Raw genomic sequence first — 17,448 nt, 5'->3', positions numbered from 1 at the left:
TAAAGGTAGAACCACTATTTGTATAATGGACTAATAAAAAGAAATAGCAGTGATGTGTTGATGCAGGTCCATCAATAGTAACAAATGTACAGTTTTGATGGGAGGTGTTGATAATGGGACATGCTTAGGGTGGGGGTGCAGGACTGCGGGAGCATATGGGAAACCACTATAGCTTCCACTCAGTTTTGCTGTGAATCTAAAACTACTCTAAAAAATAAAGTCTATGAAAAAAGAAAGAAAGAAAGAAAGAAAGAAAGAAAGAAAGAAAGAAAGAAAGAAAGAAAGAAGAGAGAAAGAGCAACATAAAAGTGTAATAAAATAAAATATACTCACTATTTCTGCTGTGTGACCCCTAAAGGTATGGTAACACTTTCCCGTTTCTACACTCCACAGCTTACAAGTCTTATCGAAGGATCCAGTGGCAATTTTGTCACTAAGATTTTAAAAAAATGGGTTTTGAAGACAAATTCAAGCACAGGATATGATACACTGAATTAAGACAAGATATTAATACATGGGTCTGTCTACTCAGAAATTTACTTTGTAAAACAATAAATAACTTTACATTTGTTTCAGTGGACAACAAAATTAAGGCCTAATTTTTCAATAGTATCAGTTTGCATGTTTAATTTTAAATATTTTATATTGAAGGCATAAATTTATGTTTGGGATTACAGTAAGTTTTTAAATTGCCACAATGAATATGGCACAAAATTTAGTTTAGAAAATTATTACCAAATGGAAACAAATAATGTATGAGTTGCAGGAACATAGAAAAATTCTATTAGTAGGTCTACTGACAAGGCTAATTTTGAATTTAAAAGAAGAAGAATGAAAAGATATAAATCCAATTAACCGTATGGCTAGATAAGGTTTTGAGAACTTAGTGTCTCCCTGGGAAAATAATGCCAATATTACTCTGATTGTAAGGTCTTTGAACAAGAAGGAGGATTTAGAGAGGAAATAGGGTAAAGACCTGTCCCTTTCAAACAAAAGGTTTCCCGGGTATACTGTGGGGCAGGGTTACTGTCAACACCCGACAGCTAAGAGCGGGTTGACCTGTTTAACCTGTGATCGTAGAACTAAATCTTTTCCTTTACCGTTGACCCCTGTCTCTTACACCAAGTCATCAAAATGTTCACCCAACTGGGTCATCAATTACAGTTAGAGCTCATTGTTCAAAACTGTGAAGGGATTTATGACCCAAAATGCATATCCTAAGGCAATTTATATGTGCTTGGCACAGTTGCAGAATTTATATTTTGTCCAAACTAACACTGATGCCCTGTATCTCTCCTTTGTTCTCAGGCCAACCACGTAGTGTTTCTGTGGTCTTTGAGCTAATGGGAGTGAGGTCCTTTCTGTCATGCTCCAGGGACAGTTTGTTCTGGAGAATACCCACCCACCTAGAGCTTCCTAACACTCAAAGCTGCTTATCAACCCAAGGTCTGCACTGGCTCTCCTCCATCCAGTCTAGGCATTCCTCATCAGCTGTTGACGTCCACTGGGATATGGTTAGTTTAGAACACTAAACTTCTGCTCGGATGTGCTGAGAGCCCCGTGTGCTCTTTATCAACTCTTTCCCTCCATTTTCCATCCCTCCTGCTCCTCAGACATATCGTCTCAGGTTGCTGTTGTTTCTCAATCAATTCCTGTTTGATCACACACTGCTCTCTAGTTCCATATGCCATTACATGATAAAAGATAATACCAATGACATATTTTTTAGAATTACTTTGTTGAATCAAAGCTTACTCCCGACCTAATGTATAAAACATATAAACACTAAACTGGTTGAAATTCATCTCTCTCCCCACCCCCTCCCCTTCTCCTCTCTTTTGTTCTCTTTCTTCCCCTCTCCTCTCTTTCTCTCTCTCTCTCTCTCTCCCTTCTCCTCTCCCCCCCTCCCCCCCCCACACACATGCACATGTTCCCTCTCATTCTTTGGTGGCTATCTTGAACTCACTCTACTGAAACCCCAATGCCCCCAAATGCCATGGAAAATGCTGCTTTAATCCGTACATAAATCAGCAGACTCTGTAATTGGACAAGTGAGTTTTTCATTAGGGGGTCTTGATAGAGTCCAACAGCAGAACCAAAAGAGGAAGCATTCTTTACCTCTCTATCCCCAAAAAACTTTGTTCTCAGACATGCAGAAATATCTTATCATTTAAGTAGCCTATTATAGGACATGGTATTATATTATAGAGAATATACTTTTAAAGTCCTTTAAATAACATTGCAATTAGAGTAGGAATTATACCAGAAGTAAAATATTCTATCATATATAATTTCAATAAAATCTTCCTCTCCCACAGGTTGGTGCAATAAGGTATTATAAAAATCACATTCTCTACAGTGTATAACTGCATACATCGCAGTTAAGTTTTCGGTAATGTAATTGGAATATTTAATCATTTTAAATGTACCAATTAACTTTGTGCCATCACAATTGATGTGTTTTAAAAGTGTGTAACATTTTAAAGAGATGTAATGACATTAGCAACCTACATACCAAGTTTTTAATATTCATGGGATAAAATTTCGACTCTAAGTGCATCAGATTTTTATAAAACTCCCTTTATTGCCCCTGCCACTATCCTACACTACTTTCATCATCTCCTGAATCTATCACTTTATCTGTCTCCAAACTAATCTCCTTGCCTCCTGTTTCATCCCTTCTCACACCCTCCGGCCCCCTGTCTCTGCCAGAACAGCTCTCCCAAAATAGCACTTTCATTGAGTCCCTCCTTCATTCACAAAGCTTTCATCAGAACTCGGTCTTCCAGAACAGAGTTCAAACTACACAGAAAGCTCTGATCTCGCCCACTTTTGTTTCTCACCAGAAAATGTGCACTAGAGAGCCAGGGGAGCCAAAGTCCCACCTAACCTCTGGAGCTGCAGGGTGCCCTCACCCACGATGCCCTCCCCGCTTCCCTCCGTCTTTCACCTTCCACGCTTCTGCTTGAGCCCCATATCTTCCACAAAGCCTCTATCAGGAGAAATCACACAAATCTTTCTCCTCTTAACTTTTAAACCATTTACTGTTGTGTTCTAGTCATCATAATACTATGGTAAAAGACACGTATTTATAGAAACAGCTTGGTGAATGGAAAAAAGTCAAAGTGAGCCATCACGAGAAAAGACGCAACGTTCAGATTTTTTTACGCAAATATGCAAGGCCATGGCCTTTTCTTTGGCCAGCCAGAGCTCATTATCTGTCTTAGAGAAATTATATCCAACATCTACAACCACCCAATTTTTTCTTAAAAATGGCATGAGAACTTAAACATGCTTGCAGAATCTGAGCACAAAATTTTTCTAAATGTTTCAGTGTGTTTTCTAATTTTTACATTGCTCTCATCTACAACTTCATTTAGTAGTGATTTTTTTCAAAGATTTACCTTATCTATGTATTCACACACAAAGAAACCTCAACAGCTTTATTTTCACATTCATTATTTCATTAGTTTAAGCAATACTTAATTAAATTCCATAATTACAATTGAAAGCACAGCCAACATAAGCAGTTTTATGTAAAAACACAATTAAATCTTGGTGGGCCTACCACCTAACCTGTGGCAAGAGAAGCTGAGCATACTGGTGAGTGGGTGGCCCAGTGGGTGGCCCAGTGGGTGGCCCAGTTGCTACAAGCATTCAGGGAGCAGAAGGATAGCTAGAGGACTAACTCAAACTGCTGAATCAGTTAACTAGACATTGGTTTAAAAGGCCATTATATTTTGTACTGTTGTGTTACTGTACACATTTTTTTCTGCTAAAGACTGTAAATTAACTTCTAAACAAGGCAAACCATGTTATGTGGGTGTGTCACATTCTCCAGAAGCCAGTGCTGTAAATATCAGTAGGACCTGCCTGTCAGGGAATTAATTCCCAAGAGAAGGGACTCAATTCTGCCTGAACTTGGACTCTTGCTCTCCTCTTTATTACCAGGTGATCCCAGGAAGGGAACTTGAACTTTATATACTTTATATGAGAACAGTAATACCTATCCCGAAACTCCTGTAAGCATTGAAGAAGATAATTAAAAGGCTTTCAGAGCACACATCAGGCACTTGACAAATTTTAGTTCTCTCTTCCTTTCCTCCTCCAATAAATGGAGTGAGAGAAGAATAAACAAATTAATGGATTTATAAGGAATAAATGAATGAGTGAGAGTCTTTTTACCCATAAGGATTGTTGAATGCTATGGCATAAACTACATTCCTGTGGCCCTCCAGGGTGTGAAGCTCCTCTCCAGATGCAGTGTCCCAGAGTTTACACGTCCGATCATAGCTTCCTGTGATAAAGCTAACACAAGGAATATAAATCAATCATAAAGTGACAATAGCAGTGTGTTAATAAAGACCTCCTTTGTTTTAACCTGCAAGATTGTAAGCCCATTTTTATTGCTTTTTATAATGGAACTTGTGTATGTAGAACAGTAAATTAGGAACAGTATCTAAATCTTTTGATTAGAAACTTTCTAATTTATCCCTACCTCAAAAAGGAGTCACTAAATAAAATAAAGAATATCCAATAATCTTTCTAATAATATAAATAATTAATAATTAAATAGTGGTCATCAATAACATTTTCTGAAACTCTGACATATCTCAATAGACAGCATCATTCTTCCCATTGGTCAGACCATAAAATCTTAGCACCATCTTTGATTCCTCACTTTCCCTCACATCCCACACACAATCTATTGGTAAATTCTGTTAGCCCAATCTCAAAATATACTTCTAATGTGGCCACTTGCCACCAGGCTTCATTGCCTCTATCTCTTGCCTCAACAAATGAAACCATCTTCTAATGGGTGCTAGCTCACACATGATCTTTCTAAGTCTATTTTCCACATTGAAACTGGAGTTATTTTTTTTAACCTTTCCTTTCCTAGCTGGCTTCCTAGCAATCTAGAGGAAAATCCAAACTTCTTCTTATGGCCCACAAGGCCAGCAGCATTGGCCATCTCTGGGACCTCAATTTGGCCCAAAAGCACACCCCTGAACAGCCACATTTACCTTTGATAGTTTCTAAAGAATTCATTTATTTTTTCTTTTCTATACATGCTAATTCTTCCATCCATCTGGTTTACTGCCATCATCCCCAGGACCTGGAACGTGACTAGCAAACTAGTAAAAGTTCAATGAGTATTTACCTAAGATTTGCAATCCTCTTACATGAATATTTGACTACAGGAATAATTAGTATGTTGGCCTCTCATATTATAAAGTAAAATAACAGTATCTTAGTTATTCCCTAAATATTCCATTAGGAAAGATACTTCTCCAACACAGAAAAAAAAAATGCATGAAATTAGAAAGCCAGTCTCTATGTCAAGTGGTAATGATAAAAGTTGAACACAAATCCTGATATCGAAACTCAAGTAAGTGAAAGGGTTGACAAGGCAGTGTATCTTTGATTCTTCTCTAGGTATTTCCTTCTAGCTTCTTTGTGGATGTAAATTGGTACAATCATGATGGAAGACAGGATAGTGGTTCCAAAAAAATTAAAAATAGAACTACCATATGATCCAGCAATCTTACTTCTGGGTACGTATCCAAAAAAAAATGAAATCGGAACCTCATAGATATATTTGCACTCTCATGTTCTTTGCAGCATTGTTCACAGTAGCCAAGATACGGAAACAACAATAATGTCCATCAAGGAATGAATGGAATATTATTCCATAAGAAGGAAGGAAATTTTGCCATTTGCAACAACATGGATGAACTTGGAGGACATTATTCTAAGTGAAATAAACCAGACATGGAAAGACAAATATGTCTGATCTCACTTATATGTAGAACCTTAAAAAAAAAGTCAAATTCATAGGAGCAGAGAATAGAACAGTAGTCACCAGGGGCTGGGGAGTGGGAGAAATGGAGAGATGCTGGTCAAAGGGTGTAACATTGCAGATATGTGGGATGAGTAAGTCTAGAGATGTTATACACAGGTATGATGACTATAGTTAATAATATTGAATACTGGAAATATGCTGAAAGAATACATTTCAAGTGCTTTCTTTACACAAAATAGTGGTAACTGTGAAGAGTTAATACGTTAAATAACTTGACTATAACAATTACTTTATTATGTATATGTATGTCAAATCATGTTATGCACCTTAAATATATAAAGTTTATTTTTTTAAAAGGACGTTTTTATTCCTTAGTTGTTAAAAATTAGACATAAGGAATAGAAATGGAAATACAGAAATACATAGGTGGAACATAGGGGATTCTCAGGGCAGAGAAACTGCTCTGTGTGATGCCTTAATGGTGGATACCTGTCATTACATGTTTGTCAACCCATAGAATGTACAAAAGCAAAAGCAACCCCTAATGTAAACTACGAACTTTGAATGAAAATGATGTGTTTGTCAATGTAGGTCTATCAACTGTAAGAAATGCACAAGTCATTGGGGGAAGATGACAAGGAGGAAATCTGAGGGTGTGTAGGGGCCAGGTATACATGGCAAATATCTGTACCTTCCACTCAATTTTGCTATAAACCTAAAACTGCTTTAAAATTCTAATACATTTTTAATAATTTTTTTTTCATTTTAAAATCTTAAAATTTTAAGGGCGTCTGGATGACCCAGTTAAGAGTCTGCCTTTTGGGACCCCTGGGTGGCTCAGCGGTTGAGCACCTGCCCCTGGTTCAGGGTGTGATCCGCGGTCTCAGGATAGAATGCCACATTAGGCTCCCTGCCTGGAGCCTGCTTCTCCCTCTGTCTGTGTCTCTGCCTCTCTCTCTGTGTCTTTCATGAATAAATAAATAAAATCTTAAAAAAAAAAAAAAAAAAAAAGAGTCTGCCTTCTGCTCAGCTTATGATCTCAGGGTCCTGAGATTGATCCCTGCATCCAGCTCCCTGCACTGAAGGAAGTCTGCTTATCCCTCAGCTTTTCCCTCTCCTTCTGCCCTTCCTCCCCCACCTCCGCTTACATGCACACTCTCTCTAACTCTCTCAAATAAATAAATAAATTTTTAAAAAATTTAAAATTTAGAATAAATAAATTTAAGAGAACCTTACCAAGAGCCCGATTTATTAAGTGCAACATTAGTCAATGGCAGTATGTGTGCTCTGAGAACCTTCAATGAAAGAAAACATCATGTGTTATAGACTCAAAAAAATTAAGTTTAACTCATTAATCTTAACTTCAGACTAATCAAGACATTCAAGTTTGTCTTCGTTACACATAATAAATGAACAAAAATTCACTATCTGGACAAATGAGAAAAAAATACATTGTGCCTTCTACTATTAAGACCAATAATACATTTGGTAGTTACAAATAATTACAAAAACATAATTGGATCTGTTTTCTATGAATTTACTTGTAAAATAAATTATTGCTACTAAATAAGATATCAAATAGCACTAATTTATAACACTTTCTTTTAAATATTGCACATGATAATACACCAAACATGTTTCAAATATAGATTTTAAAATCTGTTATTATTTTTGGAATCCTAAAGCTCCTCTAGAGTCAGGATATGTCTCATTTTATGTATCTTTCAATTCTTGCATTGTCAAGCATGAAATGGATGCTTAACATTTATCAAATGAACATAAATAAATTGGGTAGTCTGTTTATCGATAGAGTGATTGGCTAGGCTGGGACAGTCCCAGTTATATCTACTGCAGGAGTATAATTACTAATAGTATCCCTTTTCACTATCAAAAATGTTCCCTTTGGAGGATAAATTACAAGGTCATGTGAGTTATAGAACTCATATTTGCAGTTAAATAGTGCCACCTGCTGGAAGAAAGGTATCACAAGAATAATTTCTTTATCTTTCAATAATATATTGAAGGGATGACTACAAAAGATTGAATATTTTGTATCAAAGAGAATATGTCAAGTATATAAATAATAATTACATTTTCTTATTATTTTATTTAAGTCATAAGAAGAAAAACAGTGTAATATGAATCAATATCAGAATAAACTATTAAATATTGTTAAATAATTAAGAAAAACTAAAAGCTGTTCCTGAATAAGTGACTATATTTGTTATACTTTTAATTTAATCAACATAAGCTGTAGAGAAACATAGCTATATTTATACCACATTAAAATTATCATATAAGTCATATCAAATAATTTACTGAAATATATTTAGTTCTCATGGAGCTGAAAATATTAAATATTGACATACCATGAAATACAACCTCTTAATTTACTCCAACTGAAAAAATATTTAATTATTCAGTAACTTAAAACTACCTTAATGGTCATCCTTTAAATTTAACATTGTAAAGAACAGCCAAACTTACTACAAATCCTTATTTAACTTCTCAAGAAATAAATGTTTGAATTTCAGTCAGTCAATAAACAAACACTAATTGAGACTTAGTCTCGGCAAATATATGTGAGGCACAGAGAGAAAGAGAAAATATAAACCGCATTTTGTCTCAGATTTATAGGATACCAGCTAACTCATTGAAGTTCTTCTGTTTATTTTTTTAAAAAAAACAAGCATTACCTTAAAAAGATAGAATGTGTGGTTGCTGTGCTGTCTGAGTTTATCCTGTAATCTCTGAATTAAAAGCTTTACTTGCTCTGATCTTGAAGCTGTGATTAGAGGCTCTGCTTTCTGTATTTCTTCTACTAGGGCATTGACTTCAGTGCTGAAATTCACAAAAGAAAAAACTTACTTTTTTCTATGCCAAAATTTGCATACACATGCATTCCATGAAGAACTGCATTGAGTTATGAAACATTTTTGTAAAATTTGTCAAAACATCATTAGCATTATTAAGAGATTTCTAAGGAAAAGATACACATGAATAAAGAAGTCGAGCCTGCAGGAAAGTGGCTTGGGTTCTTCAGAATGCCTCGTCATGAGCCAAGTCTTCTGTGGAAGGTGTGCAAGGATTCTGATTTGCTCACCTGAGAAGGTCAAGTGCATATGGTTCTGGTTCTGGACATAAACTCTTTATTTTTTTTTCCTGTTTTTTTTTTTTTTTTTGTCTCTTTAATGAACATGTACGGAATGTTCCTGCGATGACTATATTTTGTACCTTACATACATTCTCTTGTTTAATCCTGTAGCAAGAGCTAATTTAAGGCTTTTATCACAATGATTTCAATGAAGAAGAAACTGAGGTTTGGAAAGGTTAAGTTTTAAATATTTTTTTAGGGAAAGAGAAAGGACCTAACCAAAAATGGCCAAAGAATGATGATGTTGATTACTATTTTGTATGGGCTATGACATTGTTTTCAAAAAAGAAAAAAGCTGCTCTGAAAAGTACAGTCAAATTTCCCCCCCCCAGTATTCAAATAATCTATAGCAATGCTGATCAATTTTGCTAGTGCAGAATATTAATTGTTCAAGACAGAAAATAATGTCTATAAACCACAAAACAGCTAAAATAAGGTCATTTCACAAAACATGTGACAACCATGGATCAAAAATGCACTGTCTGTCCCCTCCCTTCAAGAATGGACTCCTGGCCCCTCTGGGAGGGGGGTGCTTCGCTAACTGACAGCCTCCAGCTGCAGCTTCTTCAGAATCCACCTCAGCATTGGAGCCTGGGGGCATCATGCCCTCCTCTGATGACCCTCAGCCCAGGGCTGAACAAGTGCACAGTGCACTAGTCATTTTTGTCCCGAGAGGGACTCTGGCCCTCAAGCTTTACCCGGGAGCTCCCCTGTGGGCTGGTAGAGACTCGGCTCACATCTGCATCATCGTGGTCAGTGGCTCCTCATGCGGAACTCTGCTTCACTTCCTGTCACAGATGCCACTTCTCAATAACCTGACACCCACCTACCTCTCCTATCTCTGTCTCAGCAGCTGCTTCCCAGAAATGTAAACTCTGATAAGCACACCTCTGCTCTTCGTAAATAAACAGTTCCTGAGCTCCAGACTGTGTAAGGGACTGAGGTAGAAGACAATTCACCCCACTAACATTTACTGAGTCCCTTCTACAGCTAGGCCCTGGGAGGGTCAAAGACACAGCGCCTGCTCTCAAGAAATACGATCAATTAGAATAGGAGGTGAATATTTAGAAAAGAAATGAGTCATAGACAGTTTATAATGACTTTGATAAATGCCGAGACAGCCAGTTGGCCAAAGACTCACACCTTCCTGAGAATAAAGAAGATAATAATACCTCTTGGAAGAGTTTCCAAAAATTTTTATAGGTCAAAACAGATTTCCCAGCAAGATCCAAATTAACCAGATGTTTAATCTGACCCATCTCACCCCTGTGGTATTCTAATTGCTCTTTTCAGTACTGTAACTCTACTATGTCCCGTGTCATGTAAATGTTTCTATGCACAAAATTCTTCCAAGATTCTGGAGCAGAACCAAAAATAAGATCCATGCTTTTTTTTTTTTTTTTACTTTGAGACATTTATATACTCCAGAGCATGACTACAGCATCCTAAGGATCTATACTGTTTTAAATATGAGATCTGTGTTTTCCTGAATCTCTAGCTGGAAGTTATTCTCTCATATAAACATTTATCTGTGCCACTCATATGATGTTCTGTTTTGTGCAGGTGTGTTTCTCAAACTGGACAACACATCCATTAAAGCAGGGATTACAGCCTCTCATCAAATCTAACCTGGAGCTTTGCACATAGAAGGTGCAAATCACATCATTACCAACTAAATAAAGGAACATCTAACAAAGGAACTTTCTACATGCTGGCATAATCAGTAATATGTGCCAGTCACAAAAATAGCTGACAATCTTGACTTGATCTTAGACCTTGTCTTCCCTGAAAACTAGGTAAAACAATGATTTGTTGCAGATGAAATTTGATGCCATTATCTCTGCCACCATTTATTCTTTGATTAAAAAATGAACGGTTGAGTACCTTCTCTGAGCAGTCATCTGGAACAAGAAGTGAACTCCACATCAAACCCATCACCCTCTGAGCCACAGCCTGTCCTTACCCTCAGACAAGTTTCGGGACCTCTCGAGTAGCCACAACCATGAGGAGCCAGGAGGCTGCTAGAGAGCAGCCAGTCTACTATTTAATTGTGGTTATAAGAGGGGTCCCTTTGCTGTCATTCTGTTCCTCTCCCTACTAATCATGACAAAGTAGAATGGTCACAATGGAAAATAACTTATTTCACTGGCCAACAACTCTGAAACACATATCGTGGTATTTTTGTTCTTTTTCAAAATTTTCTCCCACTCGGAATATCTTTACCTGATCTGAACCCATGGGCTTCTGCAGAATAATCACTAATCTGATTCTGTCCCTTGAAGTGAAGTTTTGCACAGGACTTTTTTTCTTTGAGTCTTGCATAGGATTTCCTAAAGGACTGAATTCCGGGCAGCATGATCTCACACGAGGATTTCCTCAGGGTGCCCCACAAGCTTCAGAGACAGACAGGATCCTCCCTAACCTGCCCCATGACAATGAGGAGGACAGAATGCAGTCAGCCCTGTGAAGTGTTTTTCTACCAGGAAAGTAACAGATTCAGTAGTATTCTTAAAATTCTAATAATCAGTATTCCTCAAAAATGTTAAGGTCATCAAAAAAAAGGGACATCTGAGAGACTGTCACCACCACGAGGAGCCTGGGAAGACTTGAATGAAATGTAACATGGTATCTTGGGAGAGAAAAAGACCAGGAGGTAAAAAACAAGGACAATTGAATAAGATATGGTCTTTAGTTAGAAATAATATATATCAATACTAGTTCACTAATTATGACCAATGTACCACGTGAATCTACGATGCTAATAATAAGGGATGCAGGGCATGAGGCATGTGGGAACTCGTGTTTTCACAACTTTCTAAAACTATCCTAAATTAAAAGATTAAAAACAACAACAGGTCTATTTAAGATGAAAAAGGGGCAGACTAACCATCCTTTTCCCATCTCCTCCTCACCCAGTAAGACTCTGGAGCAGAACTCACTGAAGCAAATAGGAAAGAACACAGCACAGAATGTTGTTTTAGCCATGTATTGCCTGTGTTCATGCAGCTCATCTACATATCACTCTGTGTCAGCATTTTCCAATAAAAAAAAAAAAACACCTGGATATAAAACCCAGGTTGCATTACATAGCTAGTTTACCTGGGACTGAGGTTGAGCAAATCTATGGATTTGGTCTTCAATTCTCCACTCTTTTCATATTCCAACATAATTCCTATAAAAAAATAAGCAAATGTGTTATAAAAACACTTATGATGACAATGAATGTCACAAGTTAATCTATTTGCCATAATTTTTTTCATTTCTGTTTTTTAAGTTTTAGAATTACTCAGCATAAAACATATGCAGTGATGTCTGATACTAAAATAAGAATGTGTGAACTCCACTTTTCCCTAGTCCTCCTTCTAAATACAGCTAAATATCCTTGAAATTATTCAATGCTAAAATAATCAAAGGTTGGTAGAGGGTAAACTGACTAGGGTCTCAGGACTTGAGCAATGACAGTGTGGTGAGTTCCTAGGGTTTCTTTTTACCTCCCATATACCCTTAAAGTAGAAAACCGAACAACTTGGAGCCTGGAACTACCAAAAAGCATAGACAACAAAACCCAAGCAACAGTAAAGCTAGCTCTCTGTGGCCAAAGGACCAGGCAAAGGAAAGTCAAAGAACTAATTTGGAGCCTTAAGCCCTGCTCCACAACTGGAGCTCCTTAGGCAGTCTGATCCCCCAGGGGAAATCCCTGAGCTTTCCCAGTCTCCCTGCAAAGCTAGGCCCTAGCAGTAGTCTGATGTGTCTGCAACATCCCAGTAACAAAGCCCCAGACTTCCTCGACACCTTCAGGTGGGGCCCCAGGGGACCACCTAATCTGTCTATGGCAGCTACAAGAAAGTCTTAGGATCACTCAGACTCCATCCTGCAACCTAGCCATTGGTGGGCAGCTTCCTCCACCTGCAAAAGGGGCAGTAGTGAAGTCCTGGGATATCCTGTATCTCACACCACATTCACGCACTGAAGCAGTGTCTTCCAGCCTTTTAACCAGTGGTGTCACCCACCAGGCCTAGAGTCTTGTCCCTGTCCCTCCACTCCCCCCAAGGTCATTCAGTGAGAGCAGGCATACTGGGAAGTACCTTCCATCCTGCAGGTGGCACCAACTGGAACTGGGCAAGAGCCTTAGCAACACCAGAAAAATGAAGCAGACCAGAATATTGTAAGGGCTCAAAAAACTAAGCTGCCATTGGAACTAAAACCCATGAAGTAGACCAGAACCTCTATGTTACACCTAAACATGGTGACAGTAGATTCAGATAGGATCAAGAGCCTCCTAACATAGGAACCAAAATGTCCAGGACACAATAAACAGGAAAAAAAAATCACCCATCACACCAAGAACCAGAGAAAGACAACCAACAAAAACAAATATGTAGGTGAATCAGATGCTGGAATTATTTGACAAGGATTTTAAAGGAGATGTCAAAAATACTTCAGTAACCATTTACAAATTCACTTGAAACAAATGAAAAAATTGAAAAATCTCAGAAAAATAAAAGTTTTTTAAGCAAACTGGAATGGAAATTATAGAACTGGAAAGTTTAATGGGCAAAATGAAAAACTTGTTGAATAGGCTCAGTAGGAGAATGGATGTGACAAAGGAAAGAATCAGTGAACTTGAAGACAGATCAATAGAATATATTCATTCTGAACAACAGAGATAATTTACATGGGGGAAAAACTGAACAGAACCTCTCACCCACTTTATCGTACTACTTCTATAAATATGGGCCAGTGGATCTCAAAAGCTTCGATCTTAGGACTGCTTTATACTCTTTCAATTATTGAGGACACAAAAGAGTTTTTGTTTTTGTAATATTTTTGTATTAAAACTGAGAATTTTTAAAATTATTTATTAAACTGTCATAAAATAGCCATAATAAAGTCATAGCATGCTAATGTAAATAACATATTTTATAGAAATAACTATCATCATTTTACACTTTTGCAAATTTCTTTCATAACTGGCTTAATTAAAGACAGCTAGATTCTCATCTCTGCTCCTGCATTCAAGCTGTTCCCACGGTGTTTCAATGAAGTATATGGAAAAAAATCTGGCCACATATAAATATGCAGTTGGAAAATGAAGAAATAAAATAATTGCATTTCCAGATAATCATGGATAACCTTCTTTAATACTACATCAAAACTTAACAAGCAGTGATTCATTAAGATTGGTTGCAACATAGGATCCGAAACCACATCAAATAATTCTTCATACTCTGTTACATTAAAATTCATTGGTATATCTCAGACTTTTAAAGGATATTTTATTCATATATGGTTACATATTATGCACCAGACATCTGAAAAACATTAGTTTACTGAGTTATGCCCATCTTCTAAATGGTGACATTTGTCATCATACAATATCCCCCCCAAAAATCATAGTTTTTAATATCACTTCTAATATCTATCATCAGAGAACTCTTTCACTGATCAGTAAGCTGCCCAGCTCATGGCAGTAGATAAGTTTTTTGAAATTCTAATTTTTGCTTGAAAGCTCAAATTTTATCACTGGCAAGAAATGCTGACAGTCTGGCTTGAAAGTTCCAGGCTCGCTTTGCTAGTTTTCAAACAAAATGTCTTCCAAATATCCAAATCTGAGACCCATGTTTGTTTTTCAGTCTTTCAAGTAAAACTGGTATTCCTTGAGGAAAACAGCTGGTTCATCTCTCAGTCCACATGAATGACTGCAACAAGAGTTTCCATCCAAATAACTTTCAAACATAACTGTGCAGCAGAAGTGCTTAATGAGAATTTTCTATTTCATCACTTGGAATGCAAATACTCTGAGGTCAGTATGTGACTACATTACTAAGTCTTACTGTTTCATCAAGGGCCTTCTTTTTTTCTTTTAATTTAAATGCAATTAGCCGATATAAAGTACATACTTAGTTTCAGATGTAGTGTGCAATGATTTATCAGTTGCATACAACATCCAGTGCTCATTGTATCACATGCCCTCTTTAATGCCCATCACCCAGTTACCCCATTCCCCTACCAACCTCCCCCTCCAGCCACTTTCAGTTTGTTTCCTAGAGTTAAGAGTCTCTCACAGTGTTTCTCCCTCTCTGATGACTTCCCAGTTTTCCCTCCCTTCCCCTATGATCCTCTGCACTGTTCCCTATATTCCACATATGAGTGAAACCATATAATAATTGTCTTTCTCTGATTGACTTATCTCATTCAGGCATAATATTCCATCAAGGGCATTCCTAAGTGAAACTGAGGGGGTTTCTTCCTATCAAGAGTTTGCGTCAGTGAGGAATACAATGACGGCTGTGAACGTTTGTTGCCACTACCTCATGTGAAGTAAGTTTCCAGAGGGCTTTTGTACCAGTAGTGCAAATGTCAACACCATGAAAAAAGCAGATGATATCTTGTGATTATTATGAAAACAGATTTGACCTTGAGGCTCCACTGAAAAGGTGCAAGAACCCCCAAGGGTCCTCCTCCAATTTGAGACTCACTGCCCTATGACCACAAATTTGATATAACAGATTTCAGATCAAGAGAAAACAGGAAATTCCATCAAAAACACTGTATTTACTTTCCAAAGCACTGGACCATTGAGATAGAATGTGACAGAGTTGAAAAGCTTGAGTTCCAGCTCAAGTCTCTACTTATTTCATGATACTAGTAATCTCTTTATATCTCAGTCTTCTCATTTGTAGATAATACCTTCAATTTGCTGGTTGACCTTAAATTATATATATTTAAGTATATAAAGTATATAAAGCACCTGGCATCTAGAAACTCATTAAATAGTGCTTATTATCTAAAGATTAATCAAATACTCCCTTGTGACGTATCCTACACAGTCACCTTCTATTACTTGACATCTATGCCTTCTCTCCCCAGTGAGATTGCAACATCTTTGAGAAGAAAGTCATATGCTTCTTTATGCTCCCAGGAGGACCATCCTTGGAATGAGTCGTGATGGTTTATGCACAGTAAGCCTGTGATTTCGCCAGCTACAAGTACAAACCACACCGTCAAATGGATTTACGCCTTCCCCCTCTCTGGCTTTCATTTCTCCCACGGTAGTGCCTGCCCCAACCTGTTGTGTTTACGATCTTTCCATTTTCTGTCCCAGCCACACCTGACTCACTAGGCTGCGTACTCCTGGGTCCCTGTCTTCTCTTTATCCCTAGTGTCCACCATGAAATTTGGACTGTTCAAACAGTGCTTGTTGAATATATGAGTTAAATGTTAGTTAGTTAGGGATGAGTGTCCCCAGACTACTGAATGCAACTGACAGTCCTTATCTTTATGACACACAGACTTTCAGAAATAATCGACACCATGGCCAACTCCCTCCTTCTTCAAATATGATTCTCCATGGGCTTTTATGAAATCTGTCTTTTTCTCTACTTTGTTACTTTACATTCTCCTTTACTGATTCCTCCTCTTAGTCCTCACCTTTAAGTACTGATTTAGGTTAGGGTTCGGGTCTAGGAATTCTTTCTTCACTTTATTTTTTTTTCTCTAAGTTCACTAGTACCCATGGCTTTAATTATCATTAATATGCCAATAATTGCCAGTTATAACTCTCCCATCTAGACCTTGGAGCTCCAGATAGTGGCTATCTTGCCTGTACCTCGAACATGTCTAGGGTCTTACCCTTCCATCCTGTATCTCCTACAGAGCTTGTTCCCCAGTGTCACATATCGCCACACACCCCACCACACAGCTTCAATCTCGGGACAGTAGATAAACCCAAGCAGCCATTGTGTAATGAAGTATAACACTTTAGAACAGAAAAATCATTCCACATGGTTTTAATGATGAGAACACCAGGACACCGCAGGCAAACAACCATAACTAAAAGGCTTGTTTGGTATAGTTTTATTTTGTTTCTTTGCCCCAAGAAGTGATCCTTTCATATTTAAGACTTTAGACCAGACTCTAGTCTAAGAAGCAAACTTACAAAGAAACAAAGGATCTGTGGAGAGCCAACTGCTCTAAATAGTTATTTCCTTAGAGTATAAGTTGACTTTTTGGTTCCACGTTAACTTTTTCGATAAAATATGGATGTTACAACGTTGTAAAAATCCTTAAACCTACTTATATGTACATGTTCTAGGAAGACTTTAAGAGGACTTAGAAAAAATAAATGAAATTCAAAAAGCTAAGATTGAAGTAGGTAAGAATTAGATACATTGCTTAAAAAAAAAGTAGGAAGTGCTCTACCCACAGGAGAAGTGGTATAATTACAATAATTAATTGTAAAGAAGTGGGATAAGTAATTATAGTAATTAATAGATAGATAGATAGATAGATAGATAGATAGATAGATAGATATAGAAGTCTGCAAAGTCAAAGTCAAAGGTAGGTTGACTGACTAGGTCCCTCTCTCCCTCTGCCCTACAGCTGGTGGGCGCTGGTCATATAAAGGTATGTGAGGCCAGGTGTGTGATCCCTAGACCATGGGCCAGAAGACCAAGACCTAATGGGATTTATTGACTGGTCATAGTAAGCC

At 37.4% G+C, this 17,448-nt stretch overlaps 1 protein-coding gene across 3 annotated transcripts in view; it reads right to left on the bottom strand.

The window, feature by feature from the left end:
- Window positions 1-17,448, bottom strand: part of DAW1 (dynein assembly factor with WD repeats 1) — a 45,604-nt gene that overhangs the window by 20,647 nt on the left and 7,509 nt on the right. The window contains exons 2-7 of one of the 3 annotated variants that reach the window (XM_077869097.1): window positions 15,792-15,940; window positions 12,057-12,129; window positions 8,500-8,644; window positions 7,040-7,098; window positions 4,186-4,308; window positions 334-433 (exon numbers count right to left, since the gene is read on the bottom strand). In XM_077869097.1, coding sequence (XP_077725223.1) covers window positions 334-433; window positions 4,186-4,308; window positions 7,040-7,098; window positions 8,500-8,644; window positions 12,057-12,124 — 495 coding nt within the window. In that variant the 5' untranslated portion in view covers window positions 12,125-12,129; window positions 15,792-15,940. The remainder of the gene's footprint in view (window positions 1-333; window positions 434-4,185; window positions 4,309-7,039; window positions 7,099-8,499; window positions 8,645-12,056; window positions 12,130-15,791; window positions 15,941-17,448) is intronic. The other 2 variants (XM_077869095.1, XM_077869096.1) reach the window with 2 other exon arrangements.

The sequence above is a fragment of the Canis aureus genome, chromosome 24 (genome assembly GCF_053574225.1).
Source record: "Canis aureus isolate CA01 chromosome 24, VMU_Caureus_v.1.0, whole genome shotgun sequence".
Lineage (NCBI taxonomy): Eukaryota > Metazoa > Chordata > Mammalia > Carnivora > Canidae > Canis > Canis aureus.
This window is presented reverse-complemented; position numbering and strand designations above follow the sequence as displayed.